Source organism: Panicum virgatum, chromosome 3K (assembly GCF_016808335.1).
Source record: "Panicum virgatum strain AP13 chromosome 3K, P.virgatum_v5, whole genome shotgun sequence".
Taxonomy (NCBI): Eukaryota; Viridiplantae; Streptophyta; class Magnoliopsida; order Poales; family Poaceae; genus Panicum; species Panicum virgatum.
In genome coordinates this window covers 19,952,011-19,973,293 of record NC_053138.1, presented here as the reverse complement: position 1 = coordinate 19,973,293, position 21,283 = coordinate 19,952,011, and the positions used below count along the sequence as shown (strand labels likewise).

General features: G+C 45.1%; 1 protein-coding gene and 1 long non-coding RNA gene across 2 annotated transcripts; both read left to right on the top strand.

The window, feature by feature from the left end:
* Window positions 1–11,782: 11,782 nt before the first annotated feature.
* On the top strand, window positions 11,783–12,531 carry LOC120700700. Its single transcript, XM_039984941.1, has 2 exons — window positions 11,783–12,390; window positions 12,516–12,531. Exons 1-2 carry the CDS (start codon window positions 11,783–11,785, stop codon window positions 12,529–12,531), a joined length of 624 nt encoding a protein of 207 aa, XP_039840875.1.
* A 98-nt stretch (window positions 12,532–12,629) lies between these two features.
* On the top strand, window positions 12,630–13,042 carry LOC120701300. The gene is made up of 2 exons (XR_005686029.1): window positions 12,630–12,668; window positions 12,776–13,042. It is a non-coding gene; the product is annotated as an uncharacterized LOC120701300 (long non-coding RNA).
* The last annotated feature ends 8,241 nt before the right edge of the window (window positions 13,043–21,283 follow it).

Genomic DNA, 21,283 nt, shown 5'->3' with positions numbered 1-21,283 from the left:
CCTAAGAGTGTTGGAGGATGGACCATGGATGTTTGGGGAGGATATGGTGATACATAATTGGCCGGCTCGCCTGTTCATCATCCAAAATTCACTTCTCCATATATAGCCTGTCTATAAATAACTAACTCTTCTCCATACAGCATAACCAAACATATTGCTCAAATTCCACAGTATATAAGAGATCACAACTCAAAACTGAAAGCTTGCAGGCTTGTAGCACATCTCCTTCGGTTATGGTGTGGGAAGGACATAGAAAGTGAGGTTGTATCTGTGATGAGGATATCGATGTGCTATCATCATACAGTTGGGAGCTAAGGATGGTGGTCAAGGTAGCTATTTGCTGAGAGTAGGATGCATCAGGAGTCATGTGCTTGAGTTTCGCACAAGAAAGAAGCAAGGTATTCAAATTGGTGTTTGAGTGGCACCGCGGCATTCCTAAGCTTAAGGTGTTGCACAGCCTGGACATTCTCAAATCTCATGTTCTCATGAATTTTTTGAACTACATGTATTGTTCTAAGTTCCTTGGCTTCGCTATCGTCAAGAAGACTCAAAGGCAGTAGGCAACCAGCCATCCACTGATGAAGTACTGAAATGATGCTGTTCTTTCGCAATCAAATATCTTTCTGCCTTGTCTCTTGATTTACATAGAAGATAAATGTAAATCAGGGTGTAACGGTTATTTCGGTTGCCGGTTGGTGAAATATTTCATTTCAGTATACTTGATTCTCCCTCGCAAAAAGAAAAAAAGTATATTTGATTCTCCTACATGCATCCATAAATAACTCCTTGAGCATCTCCCTGGTCAACATTCAGCAGAAGACACTCAATAAAAACTTGCCCACCTCCATAGTTTAGTTGATGGAGAGCTCGAACAAGAATGGAGGAGGTTGAGACCAATGAAAGCAATGGTCATGTTGAGTGACATCATGTGGCAATTGAGCATCCATGTAGGGTAGGAACGGGATTCATCGGGAACTAGAACAAAAGATCATTTGTTTGAAGACGCGCACCTAACTTTGTTTCTGCTGAGAGAGAGAGAGCATGCTAAGGGCCTCGACTAGGAATCGGTTCCTCTGCAATTCACCCTCTGCAGTCTGGTGACTGTCATGTGGGCCCTACTGTCGTGGAGCCCACATGGCAGTCGCTGCAGAGACCTCAACTGCAGAGGATCTTGTTCCCAGGACTAAGAGAGATCGGGACATAGGACTGGATTGCTGCAATTCAGCCGAGGGAATGCAATATGAAAGGAAGATAGACTAAACACCACATGAATGTCTCTTGTACACGGCGGCTCCTTGTTTCCAAAACCAGCACATTGATACCCTGATTTCTTCTGTTGTTTTATATGCACAACTGCACAAGTCGTGTTCGTTATTTTTTCCCCTAAATCCATTTTTGACGATTATTCATAGGCTAGTTTCCCAATTATTCTCAAAGTGAATGTTCACAAACTATTCTAGAAATCATTTTTGAGTAACAAAAGTCAATCGATTAATTAAATGAGATTGTATATTTTGCGTGGGAAAACCAGCATGTCCAAGCTCGATTCAGATGATAGCTTTTGGTCGGCATCACTACCCATAAATAGCTGCATTGGCTCCTCTTTGCTCAGTCGAACAAAATCATATCTTTTGACGCGCACGGAGACCTGAACAAGAATGGGGGAGGAGGAGAGAGCGCATCAGCGTCAACAGTAAAGGAGATCCGGTGGCAAACCGAGAACATCGATCAATGCCTTGTGGGAACGGGACACGTGGGGAAATGGAACTGGAAGCAAACAGGAACAAGCAGTTCAAGTCTACCATCTCATGCAGAGGCGAAGGACGCGCAGGCGTGGCGCGGTCGGGAACAAGGCGTTAAGGCCCATCGATTGAAGTTCCCTGAGTTCGTTGAGGAGCGAGGCTAGGCAAGCCTGTTGCATGTTGCCTGTTGCCTGTTGGAAGCTAATTCATCTCCTTCTTCATGAAGTAATTCTAGAATTGTCCACAGATTCCAGAAGATGCAGTAAATGTGCAGCAGCTTGCAGTCAGTTTTTACTTGAGCCTGCTTCCTCTGTTTCAAAAAGAATGCAACCCTAGCACTTAAAAATTATAAAAAAGAATGCAACTTTAGCCTACACCAGCTAGCGTGGCATACCTCCATAGGGATTATTCTGATAGACTCAGTAAAAATCGCTTAAGGGATACAAGTAGCAGTTTTGTACACAAATCGATGATCTTGAGCTAAACAAGGCTCTGGGCCTTGAGCTGAACAAGGCTCCGGGCCCACTATCAGACCAAAAGAATCAGGATTTTTTTTCATTTTTGTATTTAAAAAAAATTAAAATTTCAAAAATATATGGAAAAAATTTCAAAACTATACCCCTGTCGCCCCTTGCCTGGGCGACAGGGGGCTTGTCGCCCTTTGGCTGGGCGACAGGACCTAAATGTAAAAAAAATACATTTAGGTCCTGGCGCCCGGTACACATTAAACAGCGAAATTGTAAAATAGATATAAAATTGTAGAAAATCAGAAAAATACAAACTCAACTGTTCTGGATTCTATGAAACAAGATCTAAACTTTTGTTATATAAAGTTTTTCATTTGATCAATGTATCTTGCTCTATTTTAAATACTAGTTTAATGCACTTTTATTTAAATCTCAAGATCCATCCTTTGGATGCATGTCATCTTTGGCCAGAGTGTTTCATATGGTAAGCATAGGCTTGTACAAAATTGGTAGGCCCAGAAAACATTTCTAGAATAAGTTTTTAAATTAAATCTTGCAATATGTCTAGTTTAAATGAGTTATTTATCCATGCTGCTATACTGAGTTTTAGAAGCCATAACTTTTATAGTACCATTATTTTATTTCCTAAGAGCTACAAAAAAAAGTTTGGTAAATTTTAGATAAGCACAACTAGACCAAATGAATTATTTCAAATTTTTCTAGGTACAAGAACTATTTTTCTTGATTTAGTGCATTTACCTTAGTCATAATTCATTTGGTCTAGTTGTGCTTATCTAAAATTTACCAAACTTTTTTTATAGCTCTTAGGAAATAAAATAATGGTACTGTAAAAGTTATGGCTTCTAAAACTTAGTATACCAGCATGGATAAATAACCCATTTAAACTAGACATATTGCAAGATTTAATTTAAAAACTTATTCTAGAAACGTTTTCTGGATCTACCAATTTTGTGCAAGCCTATGCTCACCATATGCAACACTCTAGCCAAAGGTGACCTGCATCCAAAGGATGGATCTTGAGATTTAAATAAAAGTGCATTAAACTAGTATTTAAAATAGAGCAAGATACATTGATCAAATGAAAAACTTTATATAACAAAAGTTGTATATCTTGTTTCATAGAATCCAGAACAGTTGAGTTTGTATTTTTCCGATTTTTCTACGATTTTATATCAATTTTACAAGTTCACTGTTTAATGCGTCCCGGGTGCCAGGACCTAAATGTATTTTTTTTTACATTTAGGTCCTGTCGCCCAGCCGGGGGCGAGGGGCGACAGGGGTATAGTTTTGAAATTTTTCGAAACCGCCATATATTTTTGAAATTTTAATTTTTTAAATATAAAAATGAAAAAAATCCAAAGAATCAAGCATCACGATGCTCGCCACAGCGGCCTGACTACAGAGGTTTCGCACGCTACTGGATCAAAACAAGGGGCAGGTATGTTGTCTTGGCCCAAGGAGCGGCCGAACTAGTAGCCCCAGGCCTTGTTTAGTTTCCTTCGAAATTTCAAAATTTTGTAAAATTCCTCATCACATCGAATCTTTTAACGCATGCATGAAGTATTAAATATAATTAAAAATAACTAATTACACAGTTTGTCTATAATTTGCGAGACGCTTTTGAGTCTAGTTAACTCATGGCGGGACAATAATTACCAAATACAAACAAAAGTGCTACAGTGTTTTATACCCTAAACTTTATGCATCTAAACAATGCCCCAGTCCCTTCTCACTCTCTCTCTCCGATTGGGACGACGCGTGCCTCCACCTTCGACTATAAGCAGCTCGTCCAAATCCTTCGTCACCATAGGCCATTGCCGGCCTCGACGTCGGGGCAGGGCTGGTGCGCGAGCGAGGGTGTTCCACGTTTCTGCAGACGTGTCTTCAGTTCATCGTCTCCAGTTCAACAGAATGGGAAGGAGAGAATCCCTGCCTCCACTCCACATTAGTATTCAGTTCTATCGTTTACTCTCAAATTTTGTTGGAGAAGATGGATGGGCTCCTTACCAGAGCGACACATTTCTTCCATATCCATGAAACAAGGAAAAAAAATACAGAAAGCTTTTCATGCTAGAAATGCAGATTGTTCGTTGTTTTGGTCAGCTGATATTAGCCAACAGAGTTTATTTAATCATGTGGAGGAAGGTTCAGGGATCCATACATAAAACTGTGCTAAGTCTGATCGATCACTCCATATTGCTTTGGGAAATCGTGATCCTGGACGCAGTGTGCTCATTCTGGAGGCCTGCCCTTTGAATTTGGTACTCACCGGCATCAACACAGGACTACTAAATATGATTTGGTAAGGAATTCTTGGGAAGATCTAGCAGTTGCAGAAAGCAATTTATAGTGGCATGAAATGGATGTCAGTTCTGAATGGGGGTGGGGGTGGGGGTTCAGACGATAGTTGGGATGCGCTGTTTATAAATGGTCTGACGAAGTAGCCCGTGACCAAACTAAACCGAGTCACTTTCAGTTTGTGCGACCATGTTGCTGCTTCATCTTTCGCCGCGTACTAGCTTAGCCAACACCCAAATTAAACTGCAATGGGACCTTGCACGCCTCACTTTTAGCTGCTAAGGGGTGGACGGCAAGTGGTGCTTGTTGCACGATGCGGATGAGGTCGATCGGCTTGGTGAAAATGGGATGCATCAGGAGTAATTATTGAAGATTGGAAGATGCAAGTTGCTCCGAAAGGCCACCTACAACGTTGATTCTTGCTGGTATATGACAAGCAAGAAAAGCTGCATACTCGTCACAGTGGCGCTCTTGTCAATTGGCACGGCTGACGCTTGAACTGGCCAAGCTAGGAAGGGAATAGGAGGCACTAGGAACTTGAGATGGTCCGTTCTACCAGAGTCTAGCTATCTCTCACCCTGTCGCTGAGTTCTTTGCTTATTCCCAACTAGCTATGCTCTCCAAGAGGATGGACTTGTACTAAAATGAATCATAATCCTAAACCTGTGCAAGGAATGCTGATTACAAAACTTGCCAGAAAATGATGTTAACTGACAACTGCTTACCTTTGTTAAAAATATAATGATTTAGCAATCCGAAAAGTCCTAGCTTACATGGAACTATATTTTTCTGTCAACTTTTCTGTTTTTTTTTTCAAATAAAAAGTTTGATGCCTCCAGAAGAAATTCATTGTTGTCGTACTAGAATTTCTCGACAACATTGGCGGACAATAAAACTATGGCTATGCGCCCTCTGGTTAATTTACACGCTAAGCAAAAGGAAGTCTGCATAAACTTGTATAGCATGCCGTGCAATAAAGGCATTAAACATTGTTATATAAAAAAAGATGCTAATTGCTTTGGTCTCTGGCCTGGATATATACTAGCTAGCAGAAGCTTTGCCTAGCGCCTGCTAAGTAAGTTTACAGGGAACTCTGACGGTCAGTAGGACCTGATGAAGAGGTAGAGATGCCAACATCAGGTGGTGATGGCATGACACTCTAGGCAGCCTTGGGAGTGGGATGCAAGGGGAATGTGAGTTGTGCCGCCTGGGGAATCTGCGGTCCCCTCTCTACGATTTGAGAAAAATACTTAAATGAGTTTATCGTAGTCTGAGAAGTAGTATCTCTAGTATTTTTTTGAGTTGTCAGAAACATAGCGAGACCGGTTGTAACGAGTTCTAAAACATGGCGTCGCACAAGGTTGATTCACTCTCTGCATCTAGATAGAGTTGAACATGCTATGCACCAGGTTGGGAGGAGAGTCTTGCATTCAGTGTGCTAACATGCGACTGTCATTAAGGAAACAAGCTCTTCATTACGCTGGTGCCCCTTTAGGATCAAATGATGCTTTGAATCCTTTTTAAACCGTGGGGCAATTGTGTTTTGGCTGAGTAAAGGTAAATAATTATTGTGTCAGATGGTGAGAGATCGGTGGTTCTGCTCACTCCGTGTTGATTTGGGAATTTTTTTTCTGGCTGGGCAGCTTCCACCTCTCTTCTCTTTATTCCAACACTTTGCACAATGGTCCTTTACAATATCACTAATTACAATAATACACCAACAATACTTGCTAACAGGCAACCCCCACCGTTTTTAGATAGATATCTGCAAAGGAACTCTTTCATTTTAAACATATGGTACTCGATACATTAATTGCTGGTCACTTGGTCAGAAGTGAGGCACACTGGAGTCTGATCGAGTTATTCCCCACGTGGCCACGTACCTTCATATAGCTGCATCACATAAATACAGTTGCAATTGGCTTCTCTATATATATGTATAGCTTTGTGCAAAATTAAATCTGCTGCCATCGGTGGTCTGCTTCTGTTTGAGCTGCAAGAACAGTCGGGGAGGAGGAGGGCAATGCCGATGACATCAAAGGGGTTCAACAAATCAGTAATGCTCAGAATGGGATGCGTTGGGAGCTCGTGTTGCAGGTTCAGAGTGACGAGTTGTTGGAAATGGCGCCCAGACAGCTTCTGTCGAAAGACCATTATCCAAACCATTTTCAGCAGTCAACTCGTATTCCTTTGTACATCAGGTTTCTTAGTGTGATGGAACCGTCAAATTAAAACTCTAATTAAACGTAATGGCCGTCATTTGAACACATCGGGCGCATTAGTTTAACGGCTTAATTTGACGATCCTTTCTCAACCCACGTCCCGATCAAAACAACACTGATAGTCCCACACGAAGGTGGGCGCAGATGGTACAAACACGACATACATTCGAAAATACAACAATATACACAAGACTCAACCGTAAGTTTTACAAACTAAATTTAAAACATACATAATTTACACACTTTGCGTTACTGAAACTAAGGTTCGAACAGAGGTAAGAGTCTACGACTACCACACTTATACGCCGAGGCGACCCCTAACTAAGTGTCTGGCTCCACAACCTCTCATCCCTCTGCGTCCCGACGGATGAACTTGACGCAGCAGGGACAGAAGTCTACGTCTGAGTGCCCTGAAATAATATTTCAACAAAAGCCCTGAGCAACTAATACTCGTCAAGACTTACCCGACCAGTGGGTATAACCTAGCCTACATATCTAGACATGCAAGTCCGTTGGCTGGTAGTTAATTTGCAGAAAACAACGACTAAAGTAAATCCTTAATTTCCATATTTTAGCTCCAGATTCTATATAAATTAACTATAGTCCAGTATTTGCTCAAACCAACTATAGCAATCATAGAGGTGCAATCCATAATAATTCAATATGTTCATTATCATATATATATAAATATACTCATCATTCCATCATAACACTACGATGCGATGCAGTGATCAAGGTGCCCATGTCCGAGAGCGACTGACGGCGAATCGATTCGATTTAACCTTGCAAAGTGGACCTAACCAAAACGGCACGCAAAAGCCCCGTCGGACCCCACACACCGATCTTTCCCCTCCCCGCCTCGAACTACAGGACTGCCCCACCATCATATGGTCGGCCGAGCTCAACGTGAGACCACAAAAAGTAAACATATGCATCCCCATTTCTCCACGACTACTCGACTACCCCAGGAGGTGAGATGGGGTCCTGTACTTTCGAGGTGAGGCAGTACTCAGCTTACCGGTTTCGACTACCTCCTACTCCCGGCACGCGGTTAGTACAGTTCAAACATGATCAACAGGGCCAATAACGGCTCGGTCCTTAACCGACACAGGCGGAACTACACACCTCTCCCGCCCGGTCTCAGATTCTATTCTTTCTTTCATTCCAAAACTTTCATCCCAAGATGAGTAACTCATAAATGGAAACATAAAACTATCCTATATCTCGCGAGTAATAAAAAATTACTCGACTTCTACCAAACTCTATCTAACATAGCATTTCTATCGTCCTATACATACTAGTATAACTCAAGGAAACCTAGGGTTCATGCAACTAGGATTTCAAACAACTCCTACACGTAGTGCACAAGTAATAAATACATATATAGGTGCCATAATTTAAATTAATAGGATGTGCACCGGGGCTTGCCTTCGGGCTGCTGCTCAGAGCTAGAGTCAGACGGGCCTTGGGCCGGGTTCTCACGCCTCTCCTCCTGGGCTTGCTCCGGCTACTCCTGCGGTTCCGCATTCATCTCGAACACGACGTCCTCAACGGCGGATGCTACACGAATGCATATGAAATAATTGAGTGTAGCTCAATGATGCCACTATTATACTTCAACTGGAATGCCCTGCGGGCTGTCCGCGCCCAAGTGGCGGGCCGTCCGCAGTATAACTCTGCCGACCCACCAGAACCAACTACCTCTCTGGACAAATTTCAATCTATACGGTGGACCGTCCGCTCCAACATAGCGGACTGTCCGCAGTTTAACTCTGCAATACCACCAGAGGCAATGACACCTCTGGACAAAATTTTAATCTCTACTGCAGACCGTCCGGCACTCCTTGGCGGACCGTCCGTAGTTCACTCTGCCAATTCCACCAGAGACGATAATGTCTCTGGACAAAATTCTAGACTATACGGCGGACTGTCCGCTTTCCAATAGCGGACCGTCCGCAGTTCAACCCTGCGAACCCCACCAGAGACAACATCGTCTCTGGACAAATTTTGATCTCTACGGCGGACTGTCCGCTCTCCAATAGCGGACCGTCCGCAGTTCAATTCTACGAAAACACCAAAGACAACATCATCTCTGGACAACTTCTAACTTGACCTGCGGACAGTCCGGCCCTCCTAGGCGGACCGTCCGTAGTTCATATCTTTGACACCGCGCTATAGGCGGCAGTATGCGTAGCGGCGGTGGCGGCGGCCATTCACCGGCGCCGGCGGCGCACAATGGAAGGGGAAAAAGGGCCGGGGAGCACAAGTAACTCACCATGAATCCATTCCCGCGGTCGGTTCGGGTGGAAGACGACTGGAGAAGCGGATCGACGGTGGAGCAAAGCTTCAAGCGGCTCCAATGGTGACCGGCGGTGGCGGGGAGATTCCGGCCGGGGAGAAGCCGGCTGGGTGTTGGAGGAGGTGGACGAGGTGCTGGGGAAGGTGCTCACGCAAGGAATCAAGATTTGGTGGCCGGAGGAGGGAGATCGACGGAAGGGGGCGACGACGGGGCGAGTGGACGAGCTCCGCTCGTCTCTGATCGATGGAAGGAAGGAGGAATGAGGAGATGACGACCGGGCCCACAACAAGCTAAATATCTGGGCGTTACTCTGGCAGACCGTCCGCCGCTCCCTAGCGGACTGTCCGCTCGGCGCGGTGTTACAACCCTTCCCCCTAAAAGAAATCTCGTCCCGAGATTTTTAATGGCGGTGCAAAAATTGAAGCGAGAGCGAATTGTTAGTTACCTCGATAGACTTGTAGCAACTCAGGACATTTGGATTGAACAAATTCTTCTGTTTCCCAAGTGGCTTCCCGCTCGGAGTGATTGCTCCATTGCACTTAATAGAAATCACTGGTTTGATTCCGAGTGACCCTGGTCTTGTGATCAACCATTTTGATTGGATACTCCGGATAGACAAGATCGGGCTCCAGTTGCAACTTCTCTATGTCAATCACCTTTTCTGGAATACGGAGGCATTTACTGAGCTGGGAGACATGGAATATATTATGAACCGCGGATAATTGGGCAGGAAGTTCCAGGCGATATGCTACCGGCCCACACCGCTCAATGATAGGAAAAGGCCCAACATAGCGAGGTGCGAGCTTTCCCTTCCCTCCGAACCGTTGGACCCCTTTCATTGGAGATACCCGCAAATAGGCATGATCTCCCACTTGGAATGAAACTGATTGACGTTTCTTGTCCGCATAGCTTTTCTGCCGGGATTGTGCTATTTTCAAATTCTCCTGTATAAACCGGACTTGTTCTTCTGCCTCACTGACCATCTCAGAGCCGAACACATTCCTTTCCCCGGCTTTTGACCAATTCACGGGAGTTCTACACCTCGGTCCATATAGTGCCTCAAACGGGGCCATTCTGATGCTTTCTTGATAACTGTTATTGTAAGAAAATTCTGCCAGAGGTAGGCACTCATCCCATTTCTTGCTGTAAAAGAGTACACAGGCTCTAAGCATATCCTCCAGAATTTGATTGATTCGCTCAGTTTGACCATCGGTCTGAGGATGATAGGCGGAGCTGCGAATAAGCTGAGTACCCAGAGATGCATGCAACTATTCCCAGAAACATGCAACAAACTGTGAGCCTCTATCTGATATGAGTCTTGGGTACACTATATATATCTCAACATATTGGTGAGATGAATAATGGGTCTTCACTGGAAGAAAATGAGCGGATTTGGTGAGGCGGTCAACGATAACCCAAATAGAGTCATATCCCTTTGTCATGGGAGGCAAACCAACAATGAAGTCCATACTAATATCCTCCCACTTCCACGAAGGGATATCCAACGGTTGTAGCATACCAGCAGGTCTGAGATGATTTGCTTTGACTCTTCGACAGATATCGCACTCGGACACATATTTGGCGACCTCACGTTTCATCCTAGTCCACCAGAACCGCTGCCTGAGATCTTGATACATTTTGGTACTGCCCAGGTAAATGGAATACCTAAAAAGGTGAGCCTCATCAAGAATTTGTTTTCGGAGTTCTAAATCCTTAGGTACCACCAGCTGGTTCTTAAACCATAAAACACTCTCGCCATCTAAATGGAAGCATGCCACTCGAGGGTCATTTTTTCTGAGTCTTTGCCTAATCTTTTCCATACCAATATTGTCTTTCTGAGCCACAATAACTTGATCTCGAAGAGTTAGAGTGAGGACAATGTTAGCAAGAGTACCCTCAGCTACAATAGCCAAATTCATCTTCTCCATTTCTTGACACAAAGTTTCATGCAAAACTGTAGCTGAGACGCAGTTGCAACTTGCCTTGCGACTCAATGCATCGGCAACAACATTTGCCTTGCCCGGGTGGTAATGAATCTCCAGGTCATAATCCTTAATTAACTCTAACCACCGTCTCTGGAGCAAATTCAGCTCGCTCTGGGTGAAGATATACTTAAAACTCTTGTGGTCTGAGTATATATGAACAAGATTGCCAAGAAGATAATGGCGCCAGATTTTTAATGCATGCACCACTGCTGCAAGCTCCAAATCATGAGTAGTATAATTCTCCTCATGCCGCCTGAGGGCTCTCGAAGCATAAGCAATCACCCGTTGTTCTTGCATAAGGACGTAGCCGATGCCCATACCTAATGCATTACACAAAAATGTCAAGGCCAAAGCAATATCTGGCTAAGCCAAAGGCAGGAATGAGAACACGGACAAGACTCGTACCTGATGTTAATTTTGAATATTCAGAATTTTACATGTTTCCGCTGCATAGAATTAATTTTGTCTCTATGTTAATTTGAACTAACGAGATAATTAAAATAGAGTCTTATAGAATTTGTTTCTCAGAACTTTTATACATTATGATATTGTAATTTCTGACCAAAGTTGTTATTGCAATATTATAATTTTGTCCAGAATTATTTATGCATTATTTCTTTTCTGCCCAATGGTGATTAGGAATTAATGCACATGTTATCGCATGTTTAATTTTGACCAACGTTAAATTGATACATGCATTTATTGTTGTCCTCACAAATTTTGAATTCAAATTTTAGGCTCTAATGCTATGACTTATGTGAATGTCATTCCTGAACTGGATGGCAACAACTATGGGAAATGGTACCAGAAATTGGAGATAGCTCTGGCGATGGCCAATATAGATTTGGCCATCACAATGCCAGCTCCACAAGAACCAGAAAAGCCCGTAAGGGCACAGAATGAAGAAGCTGCTACTTGGGCTATCCGAGAAAAGAATTATGACTCTGCTATGACCAGATATGATGCTGACAAGACACGTTGGAATGATTCCAACCGCAAGTGTCTTATGATCATGAAGGGTTCCACTTCAGATGCCATCAAGATGGCAATCCTAGATTGTGACACCGCTTCAGAATATTTAACAAAGGTGAAGAGTCAGTTTACTGGTTCTTCCAAGGCTTATGCTGCCATTCTTGCTGAGCAGCTTATCACCAAGAAATACACTGGCGGTGGCATTAGAGAACATATCTTAGAAATGAGCCATATGGCCAACAAGCTTAAGACAATGGACATGCCTTTGCCAGAAAAGTTCATTGTTCAGCTAGTCTTCAAGTCCCTACCAAAGGCGTTTGAGGCATTTCATGTCAACTATAACGCTTTTCTAGAAGATTGGGGTATTGACAAGCTGATTGGCATGTGTGTTCAAGAAGAAGATCGCCTTAAGAACTCCAATTGTGGTGAGCTTGTTTTTCAAGTTCAGCACAAGAAAAAGAACTTTCAGAATAAGAACTTCCAGCATAACAAGAGACCTTTCCCACCAGGCAAGAATCAGCATGAGAGTGGCCCTTCCAGACCACCTCCACAGAAAGACTGGGAAAATTTTCCAGTTGAACAAGACCAGTGCCTGAAGTGCAAAAAGAGAGGGCACTACAAGAGGGAATGCCCATAATTTCTGAAAGAGTTGTTAAGAAAGGGTGAGGACACCATTATTTTTGTAGATGAATCCCTGTATTTAAGTTATGACAAATCCACTTGGTGGATTGATTCTGGTGCAACTACTCATGTTGCTAATTCTTTACAGGGATCAAGTATGAGGAGGACCCTGCCAAGAGGCGCAAGAAGAATTAAAGTTGCAAACGGTGTAGAAGCTGAAGTCGAAGCCATTGCAGAATTTCACTTAGAATTACATAGTGGCTTTGTACTTTGTTTGAGAGATGTTCTTTATGTACCGTCTTTGCAACGAAACTTAATAAGTGTGTCTAAATTAGATGATGACGCTATTGCTTGTCATTTTGGTGATGGCAAGTGTAAGATACAAGTTAATTCAGAATGTGTTGGTCTTGCCTTCCGATAAGACAAATTATATTTGCTTTCATTATCTGAGAAGGTGAATGCAGTATGTTCTGAGAATAAGAATGCCTCCTCATATGAGAATGTTACTAAGAAACGCAAACGAATTGATGCAATCTCGTTGAAATTATGGCACTGTCGTTTAGGCCATATTTCGAGGGGGAGAATAGAGCGCTTAGTGAAAACATCAATTCTTCCACCGTTAGAATTTTCAGATTTAGAACAATGTATTGATTGCATTAAAGGAAAATTCGTTAAGAGCATAAAGAAAGGTGCCAAACGAAGTGCGGGAATTCTAGAAATAATCCACACAGATATATGTGGATCATTCCCTGCCACTACTGTAGATGGTTATGTTTCCTTCATAACGTTTACAGATGATTACTCGCGTTATGGCTACATTTATCCAATCAAAGAACGATCAGAAGCGTTGGATAAATTCAAGATATTCAAAGCAGAAGTAGAAAACCAACATGATTTAAAGATTAAGATAGTCAGATCCGACCGTGGGGGAGAGTAATACGGTCGACACACCCCCTATGGCCAAGTTCCAGGACCTTTTACAAGGTTCCTTATGGAAAATGGCATAGTTGCCCAGTATTCTACACCGGGCGAGCCTCAGCAGAACGGAGTAGCAGAAAGAAGAAACCGTACCCTGATTGATATGGTCAGAAGTATGATGAGCTACTCCACGCTACCGATTAATTTGTGGATGGAGGCGTTAAAAACCGCCATTTACATTCTTAATCGGGTGCCAAGTAAATCGGTGTCGAAAACACCGTATGAACTATGGACATGAAGAGAACCCTCGCTTAATCATTTTCGCGTATGGGGCTGTCCAGCTGAGGCCAAAGTGTTTAATCCGAACATTGGGAAGCTAGATCCCAAGACAGTCAGTTGCCATTTTATTGGCTATCCAGAAAAGTCTAAGGGATATCGCTTTTATTGTCCCGACAGACACACGAAGTTTGTAGAAACAAGACACGCTGCCTTCTTAGAAGATCAGATGATCAGGGAGAGCATGGTAGCCAGAAAAATCGACCTTGAGGAGAAGCGGTTATACGTTCCCACTCCGATGATTCAAGAGCCTTATTTCTCGTTACCTGTGGTTGTGGCACCGATAGAGCAGGAAACTGCAGTGCTAACACCTGTTGTCAGTCCACCTGACGTTGCAGGGCAGGAAACTGTGGTGCCACCACCTGTTGTTGGTCCTCCTAGCGTGGCATCAAATGGAAATGAGGACCCTGTTCCTCAGGATCAAGTAGAACCCATTGCCATGGATGAGGGGGAGCAACAACAGCCTCCTGTGCAAGAAATACCAGTCGCAGTGGCCCCGAGAAGGTCACAAAGAACTAGAAAACCAGCTATTTCTAAAGACTATGAAGTCTATCATAGTGAAGAAATACAGAATGAGGGTGATCCCACCTCATTTGAAGAAGCCATGAAAAGCGCCAATTCATCCAAATGGTTTGCAGCCATGGAATATGAAATGAGATCCATGAATACCAATAAAGTTTGTGACTTAGAAGAAATTCCCAAATGAGCCAAAACAGTAGGCTGCAAGTGGGTCTACAAAACAAAATATGACTCCAAAGGGAACATAGAAAGATATAAAGCGCGGCTCGTGGCAAAAGGCTTCACGCAAAGAGAAGGAATAGATTACAATGAGACCTTCTCTCCGGTCTCATGTAAAGACTCTTTCAGAATAATAATGGCCTTAGTGGCATATTATGATTTAGAATTACATCAGATGGATGTAAAGACGGCATTCCTAAATGGGGATTTGTATGAAGATGTCTACATGGCACAGCCCAAAGGTTTTGTCATGGAAGGCAAAGAAAATTTAGGATGCCGCTTGAGAAAATCGATTTATGGCTTGAAGCAAGCCTCGAGGCAGTGGTACTTGAAATTTGATGAAACAATTAGAAAGTTTGGATTTAAAGAAAATGAAGAGGACAATTGCATTTATGAGAAGTTCAAGAACGGGAAATTTACTTTCCTCATCCTGTATGTGGATGACATTCTGCTAGCTAGCAGTGATGTTAATCTACTACTGGTGACAAAGAAATTTTTGTCCTCGAAATTTGATATGAAAGATCTTGGTGAAACTTCGTTCGTTTTAGGAATTGAGATTCACCGAGACAGAAGAAGAGGGGTTTTAGGATTATCACAGAAAACATACTTAGAAAAAGTATTAAAGAAATATGGTATACATGCGAGCAAGCCCACACCTGCTCCAATAGTCAAGGGCGACAGTTTCGGGAAACATCAGTGTCCCAAGAACCAGTATGAACTCGAGCAAATGAAGGCAGTGCCTTATGCTTCAGCTGTCGGAAGTTTACAGTTTGCACAAGTGTGCACACGCCCTGACTTAAGTTTCGTTACCGGGGTACTTGGCAGATACCAGAGTAATCCAGGCATAGAGCACTGGAAAATGGTAAAGAAAGCTTTACGCTATGTGAGGGGCACAACTGGCCTCATGCTAACATATAGAAAATCAGAAACTTTAGAAATAGAAGGGTATTCAGATTCAGATTTTGCAGGAGATGCAGATGATAGAAAGTCCACATCTGGATACATCTTTACTCTTGCAAAAGGAGCAATATCGTGGAAAAGCTCCAAACAGTCAGTTACAGCATCCTCCACGATGTATGCTGAATTTGTGGCATGTTATGAGGCCTCGGGGCAGGTCACATGGCTAAAGAAATTCGTACCCGGATTGAAAGTGGTCGACAACATAGAAACACCACTGAAATTATACTGCGACAACGAGCCAGCAGTATTCTATGCTCATAACAACAAGTCGAGTGGTGCTGCCAAACACATCGACATCAAGTTTTATATTGTTAAGGAGCAAGTCCAGGATCAAACTATTTGTCTAGAACATATCAGAACGAACAAGATGTTAGCGGATCCGCTCACAAAAGGCCTACCACCCAATGTATTCAGAGAACACTTAGCCGGCATGGGTTTAAGGGAAAGTCTATGATTCCTGGACAAAGAGGGCCCTAGAATAAGACTCTGTTTCAGACCGGAAAGGTGATTGTGGCTGTTAATCTGACAGTAATAATTGTCATGACGAGGCACGCCCTATACACTGATCTGCGATGGGATGGACAAACTTAGATAAAGAACAAGAATAAGAAAATGAGAGATCAAGGGGGAGAATGTTTGATGTGATCTCCAGGCCCGATCCAAAGATCGGGCCAAATCTCCTTTGATCGCGCCCTGATGGGGGCGCCCAATCAATGTGACTGGTGGGCCCCGTCGCCAGCGCTATATTAAGAACGGGAAGGGGCCGGGGCACGGGATCCCAAGTTGACCGCTGCCAGAAACCCTTCTCATAGTCCCGATCCGATCTCGGGAGCGCTAGGCCGATGGGAAGTTCCGCCAGCGCCTCTTCCCCTCCACCACGACGTTCACCGGTGCCAAGTCAGTTCCCGGCCAGTGTCGGTACCGGCCCGAAGGGTTCCGGTACTCTCGCCGCCCACCGTCGCCGCCGGATCCGTGCCTCACCAACCCGGACTTCCTCGCCTCCATCCTCGACTCCATCGACGCCATGGCACCCTCCGGCAACTCCTCCTCCGCGGCACCCGCCGCCGATGGTCTGCGTCCCTCTCACCCACCTCTCTCTCTGACTCTATCTTGTATTAGATTAGGCATGAACTCTTGATTATCTACTCAGAATGTGTACCCCTAGACTCGATTTGTACACTAGATGTGATCCTAGTCCAGAAACAGAGAAGATTAGAATTTAACACCAGTAATTCAAAGATGTACTCCCAAGAAACAGAATCAAATGCCTTGGAGATGTCGAGTTTGATGAGTAAAGCTGCTGTTTTTGTTCGGTGGTAAGCTCTCGCAATGTTCCTGACATAGAGAAAATTGTCTGGGATACATCTTTTTTCGATGAAGGCATTTTGACAGTTTGAGATCAGATTTTCCATTGCCGGAGCCACCCTAAGAGCCAGCACTTTCATTACTAGTTTTGCAAACGAGTGTATCAGACTTATAGGGCGGTAGTCTTTGACCATTTCCGCTAGCTCTTTTTTGGGGAGAAGGATTATGGATGCAGTGTTCAGTTTGGGCAAAGGGCCAGCTTGGAGCGCGAAGATACACTGAAAAGCAGCCAACACATCTGATTTTATAATTGGCCAACAATTTCTGTAGAAGTCGCTCGTGAAACCGCCCGGACCCGGAGCCTTCTCAGCTGGCATTTGGGAGATGGCTGACCAGATTTCATGCTCGGTGAAAGGCGCGTCAAGGCCGGCAGTCTGCACCGAGCCTAACTCCAAGTCATCCCAGTTCAAGGTACAAGTTCTGTTTTCGTTTTTCCCCAAGGTTTCCTTGAAATGTCTCATTATTTCCATTTCTTTGTCATCATGTGACCAAAGAATTATACCTTGAGGGTCCTTCAAGCTGGGGATAAGATTTTTCCGTTGTTCTTGCATTTGCCTTTAGGTGGAAAAACTTTGTACAAGCGTCACCTTCCTTTAACCAAGTAATTCTGGAACATTGGCGACGTCGTGATCTTTCAATTGCAGCCAGCCCTTGCACTCTACTCCTTCCGTCCCATAATATAAGCATTTTTAAGTTTGGTCAAAGTCAAATTTATTCAACTTTGACCATCAATATTCTTATGAATAAATTATTTTTAATATAAACATTTATATATTATGATAATTGCTTTCCAAACAAATCTAGTAATACTATTTTTATCTTATAAATCTTTATAAATTAATTATTATTTATAGTCAAAGTTGAACAAGTTTGACTTTAACTAAACCTAGAAATACTTATATTATAGGACGGAGGGAGTAAGTTTTAGTGCTTTGCGTAGTTGTTCCTTGTCATCAGTGAGTTGTCTGTGATCTTGTGCCATGTCCAGATGTAGTATTATGTTTTGGGCCATGTGAAACTGAAGAAGTGTCTCACTGAAAAGAGATTTACTCCAAGACCTCAGCGATTGCGCAGTGTTGGTAAGTTTGTGGTGCAAAATATTTAGCGCAGAGATCCCCGCAACTGGCTTATCCCAAGCGGCCGCCACCATTTGTTGGAAAGCTGGAATTCGAAACCAGAAATGTTCAAACTTAAAACTTGCATGTCTTGGAAGCTGAATAAATTGGGATAGAAACAACGAGCAGTGATCAGAAGCAGAAGAAGACAAGGCCTGGAGGTAGATTGACGGTAACCCCAAATCCCATTTGAAGACAAGACCTGGAGGCATGAAACACTTGCAATATTGTTCTAGAACACTTGAAACACGTGAAATATAAGCTTGCAATATACAACAAACTCTAGTGAAAACAAAGGAGGACGGCGAGACTAGAAGCTCGCCGCCGGGGAGCATATCGCCGGGAAGCTCGCCGCCAGAGAGGTCGCGTCGCCGGGGGAGGTTCTTCTCTTCTCCATACCCCTCCCATCCCAGGTCGATGGCCTTCCTCTCGGGGATCCTCAAGACGGCGATGGCAGTGTCCGCATCCAGCATCTTCAGGGCCGACCTCGAGAAGCAAATCGGCATGCAGCTGGACGGCGGGTTCGACGACAACAGCCCGTGGCCCCGAAGCAAAGGCTCAGGCGGACTAAGCTGCTGGACAGCCACCTCATGGATGGAGGTGGCCCTTGACTCCAACATCCTCCTCCATGACCACGCCCGCCTCGTCACCGATGTCATCTGTCGCGCCGTCGACATCTTCCTCAAGGCAAGGACCTCGGCCTCAGTACGCGGAGCGCAGCTTACCACGGACACCGCCTGTGACCCACGGCGGGCCCTCGCGGCACGGCGCCGCCACCCCACCTCTCCCTGGATGTGCACGCCCCCAGCTGCAGCCTCGACGGCGGCCGGAGCTTGTCCGCTAGAACATTTTAGTTGTAGATTGTGGGCGGGCGCACTGTTTGAACGGTGGATAGCGCGTCCGATCGGTCGGACGTTCGTTCGTAGCATTACCGTTTATTCTTTTGACCGGCCATTGCCAAGCAGCCACGCACCGTGACACGCGCTGTATGTGCATGGTCGTCCAATTTCGATCGGTGCGTCCTGGCCTGCTCGCCGTCCTAAACGCCAGGGATGCCTACGTTCAGTATGTATAACATGTTATAGATATCATATTTACTCCGATCTTTGTGAACTCTTCGATCAAGAACTAATACCGCTCCGAACGTGGTAAATGATTGGCAGGTTGCTTGTATGGGTGGGCATTCGGGTAACCCGAAAAATTTGGGTCGGGTATTTCGGGTTTCGAGAATTTCGGGTTTTGAAATCTGTAACCCGAAATTTGCCTGAAATAATGAAAACCCGACATTTCGGGTACCCGGAAATTCGGGTTCGGGTTCGGGTTACCCCGAACTACCCGAAATTTGTACGTCTCCATGGCGAGCGTCGGGAGGCGAGGTGGTGATGCGAAGACCGGCGGCCGGCGGCAGCGGGGGCGGCGGCTCGGTCACGCCCCGCGGCTGGAGCAGGGCCTACGCCGAGAGCGTCTCCATGGCACAGGCGTGCGTTGAGAGGCGAGGAGACCGGCGGCCGGCGGGGGCGGGGGCGGCGCCTGCGTCGGCGCTGAGCCACTGACTGCTCGGGGTGGGGTGGGGGCTGGGGTTGGACGCGGCGGCGACGGTCGGGGTGGGGGCTGGGGTTGGACGCGGCGGCGACGGCCGGGGTGGGGGTTGGGGTGGATGCGGCGGCGGCGGCCGGGGTGGGGGCTGGGGGTGGATGCGGCGGCGACAGGCGGGGTGGGGGCTGGGGATCGGTGCGGCGGCGGCGGCCGGGGTGTGGGCGGGGACTGGGCGCGGCGGCGGTGGCCGGGGTGGTGGCAGGGCGGTCGGCGCAGCGGCTGGGGTGGGTGCTGGGCGCTGGGCGTGGAGTCCATGGATGGACGGCGGCGGCATGAGGGGCTGGAGGCGCGAGGGACTGAGGGGATAGACAGGGTTAGGGTTAGTGGAAGAGGAAGAGTTTGGTGGGCTGGGCTCAAAATATGAGTGGGCCGAATGAATAATAATTTTGGGCTGGTTTCTTGTTCGGGTTTGTTCGGGTATTTCGGGTACCGTGGCCCAATACCCGAATTACCCGTAATAATTTCGGGTACCGTGGCTTGAAACCCGAATTATGGTTCGGGTTTTTCGGGCTCGGGTTTTTCGGGCTCGGGCTCGAATTTTTCGGGCTCGGGTTTCGGGTATCGGATATTTTGCCCAGCCATAGTTGCTTGGTTAGTGAAGAACTAATATGGTCACTGCATTTTTGTTCAACCTCTTGCTATTTTTTTGCACAAGACTACAAGAAAAAAAAATCTCAAACCTGCTGGTGCCACAAGCTACTTTGTGGTTGATGGTGTCTCTGCGCATCAACTAATAACACGCGCGGCCATAATAAATATACGATGGCAGCTCAGAGCGAAACTCATCTGTCCGAATCCAAACTATATATTGCAGTAGAACCTGCTAGCCCGCTGTTTCCTCTGGCTGGTTGCTGATCGCATTGAGCTGGGAAGGATGCGAATTAGCTGAGGGGAGTGATCAGATCAACCAGTGGCGCGGCAGTGAAAATCCACACGCAGTGCCTGCAAGCCTTGGGATCGGGAGGCGTTGGGAGATTGAGGCCTTGTTTTGGCTCCAGGACTTTTTTTCAGAAGTCCCTATCACATCAAAAAGAATCTTACTATTTTATATTATTAAATAAAATCTGTTTATAAATATTTTTTGACAGCTGAGTGCTTTTTCGCGAGACGAATCTAATGAGCCTAATTAATTCATAATTTGCTACAGTGATGCTACAGTAACCATTCGCTAATCATAGATTAAGATACCTCATTAGATTCGTCTCGCAGTTTAGCCTCAGAGCTCTGCAGTTAGTTTTATAATTAATATTTATTTAATACTTCTAAATACTAAAAAGTTCCTAGGACTTTTTTGAAGTCCCTGCTTCTAAACACCCTGAGCTCGTCAAGTTATGAGCATCCAACTCATAGCTGTTGTAGGCTACGCAGGGGTAGTCAATTAAAGTGCGGGCGAAATCTGCTGTCATGCTGTGCCCGTCACATGCTCCTCCCTGATTAACTCCGCTAGGCGTGACGAAACCCGGGCCAGTTGTAGGTCTTCTGTGCGCCTAATACGTATCTGAGGAGACCGTCACGCCATGAGTTCCCAGCCACAGCTGAAGGATCTAGAACCAGTTTAGCTATAACACCTTGGGCCACCTGATCATTAGTGTAACTGGCAGCAATATCAGCAAGCCAAAGAGGAGCAG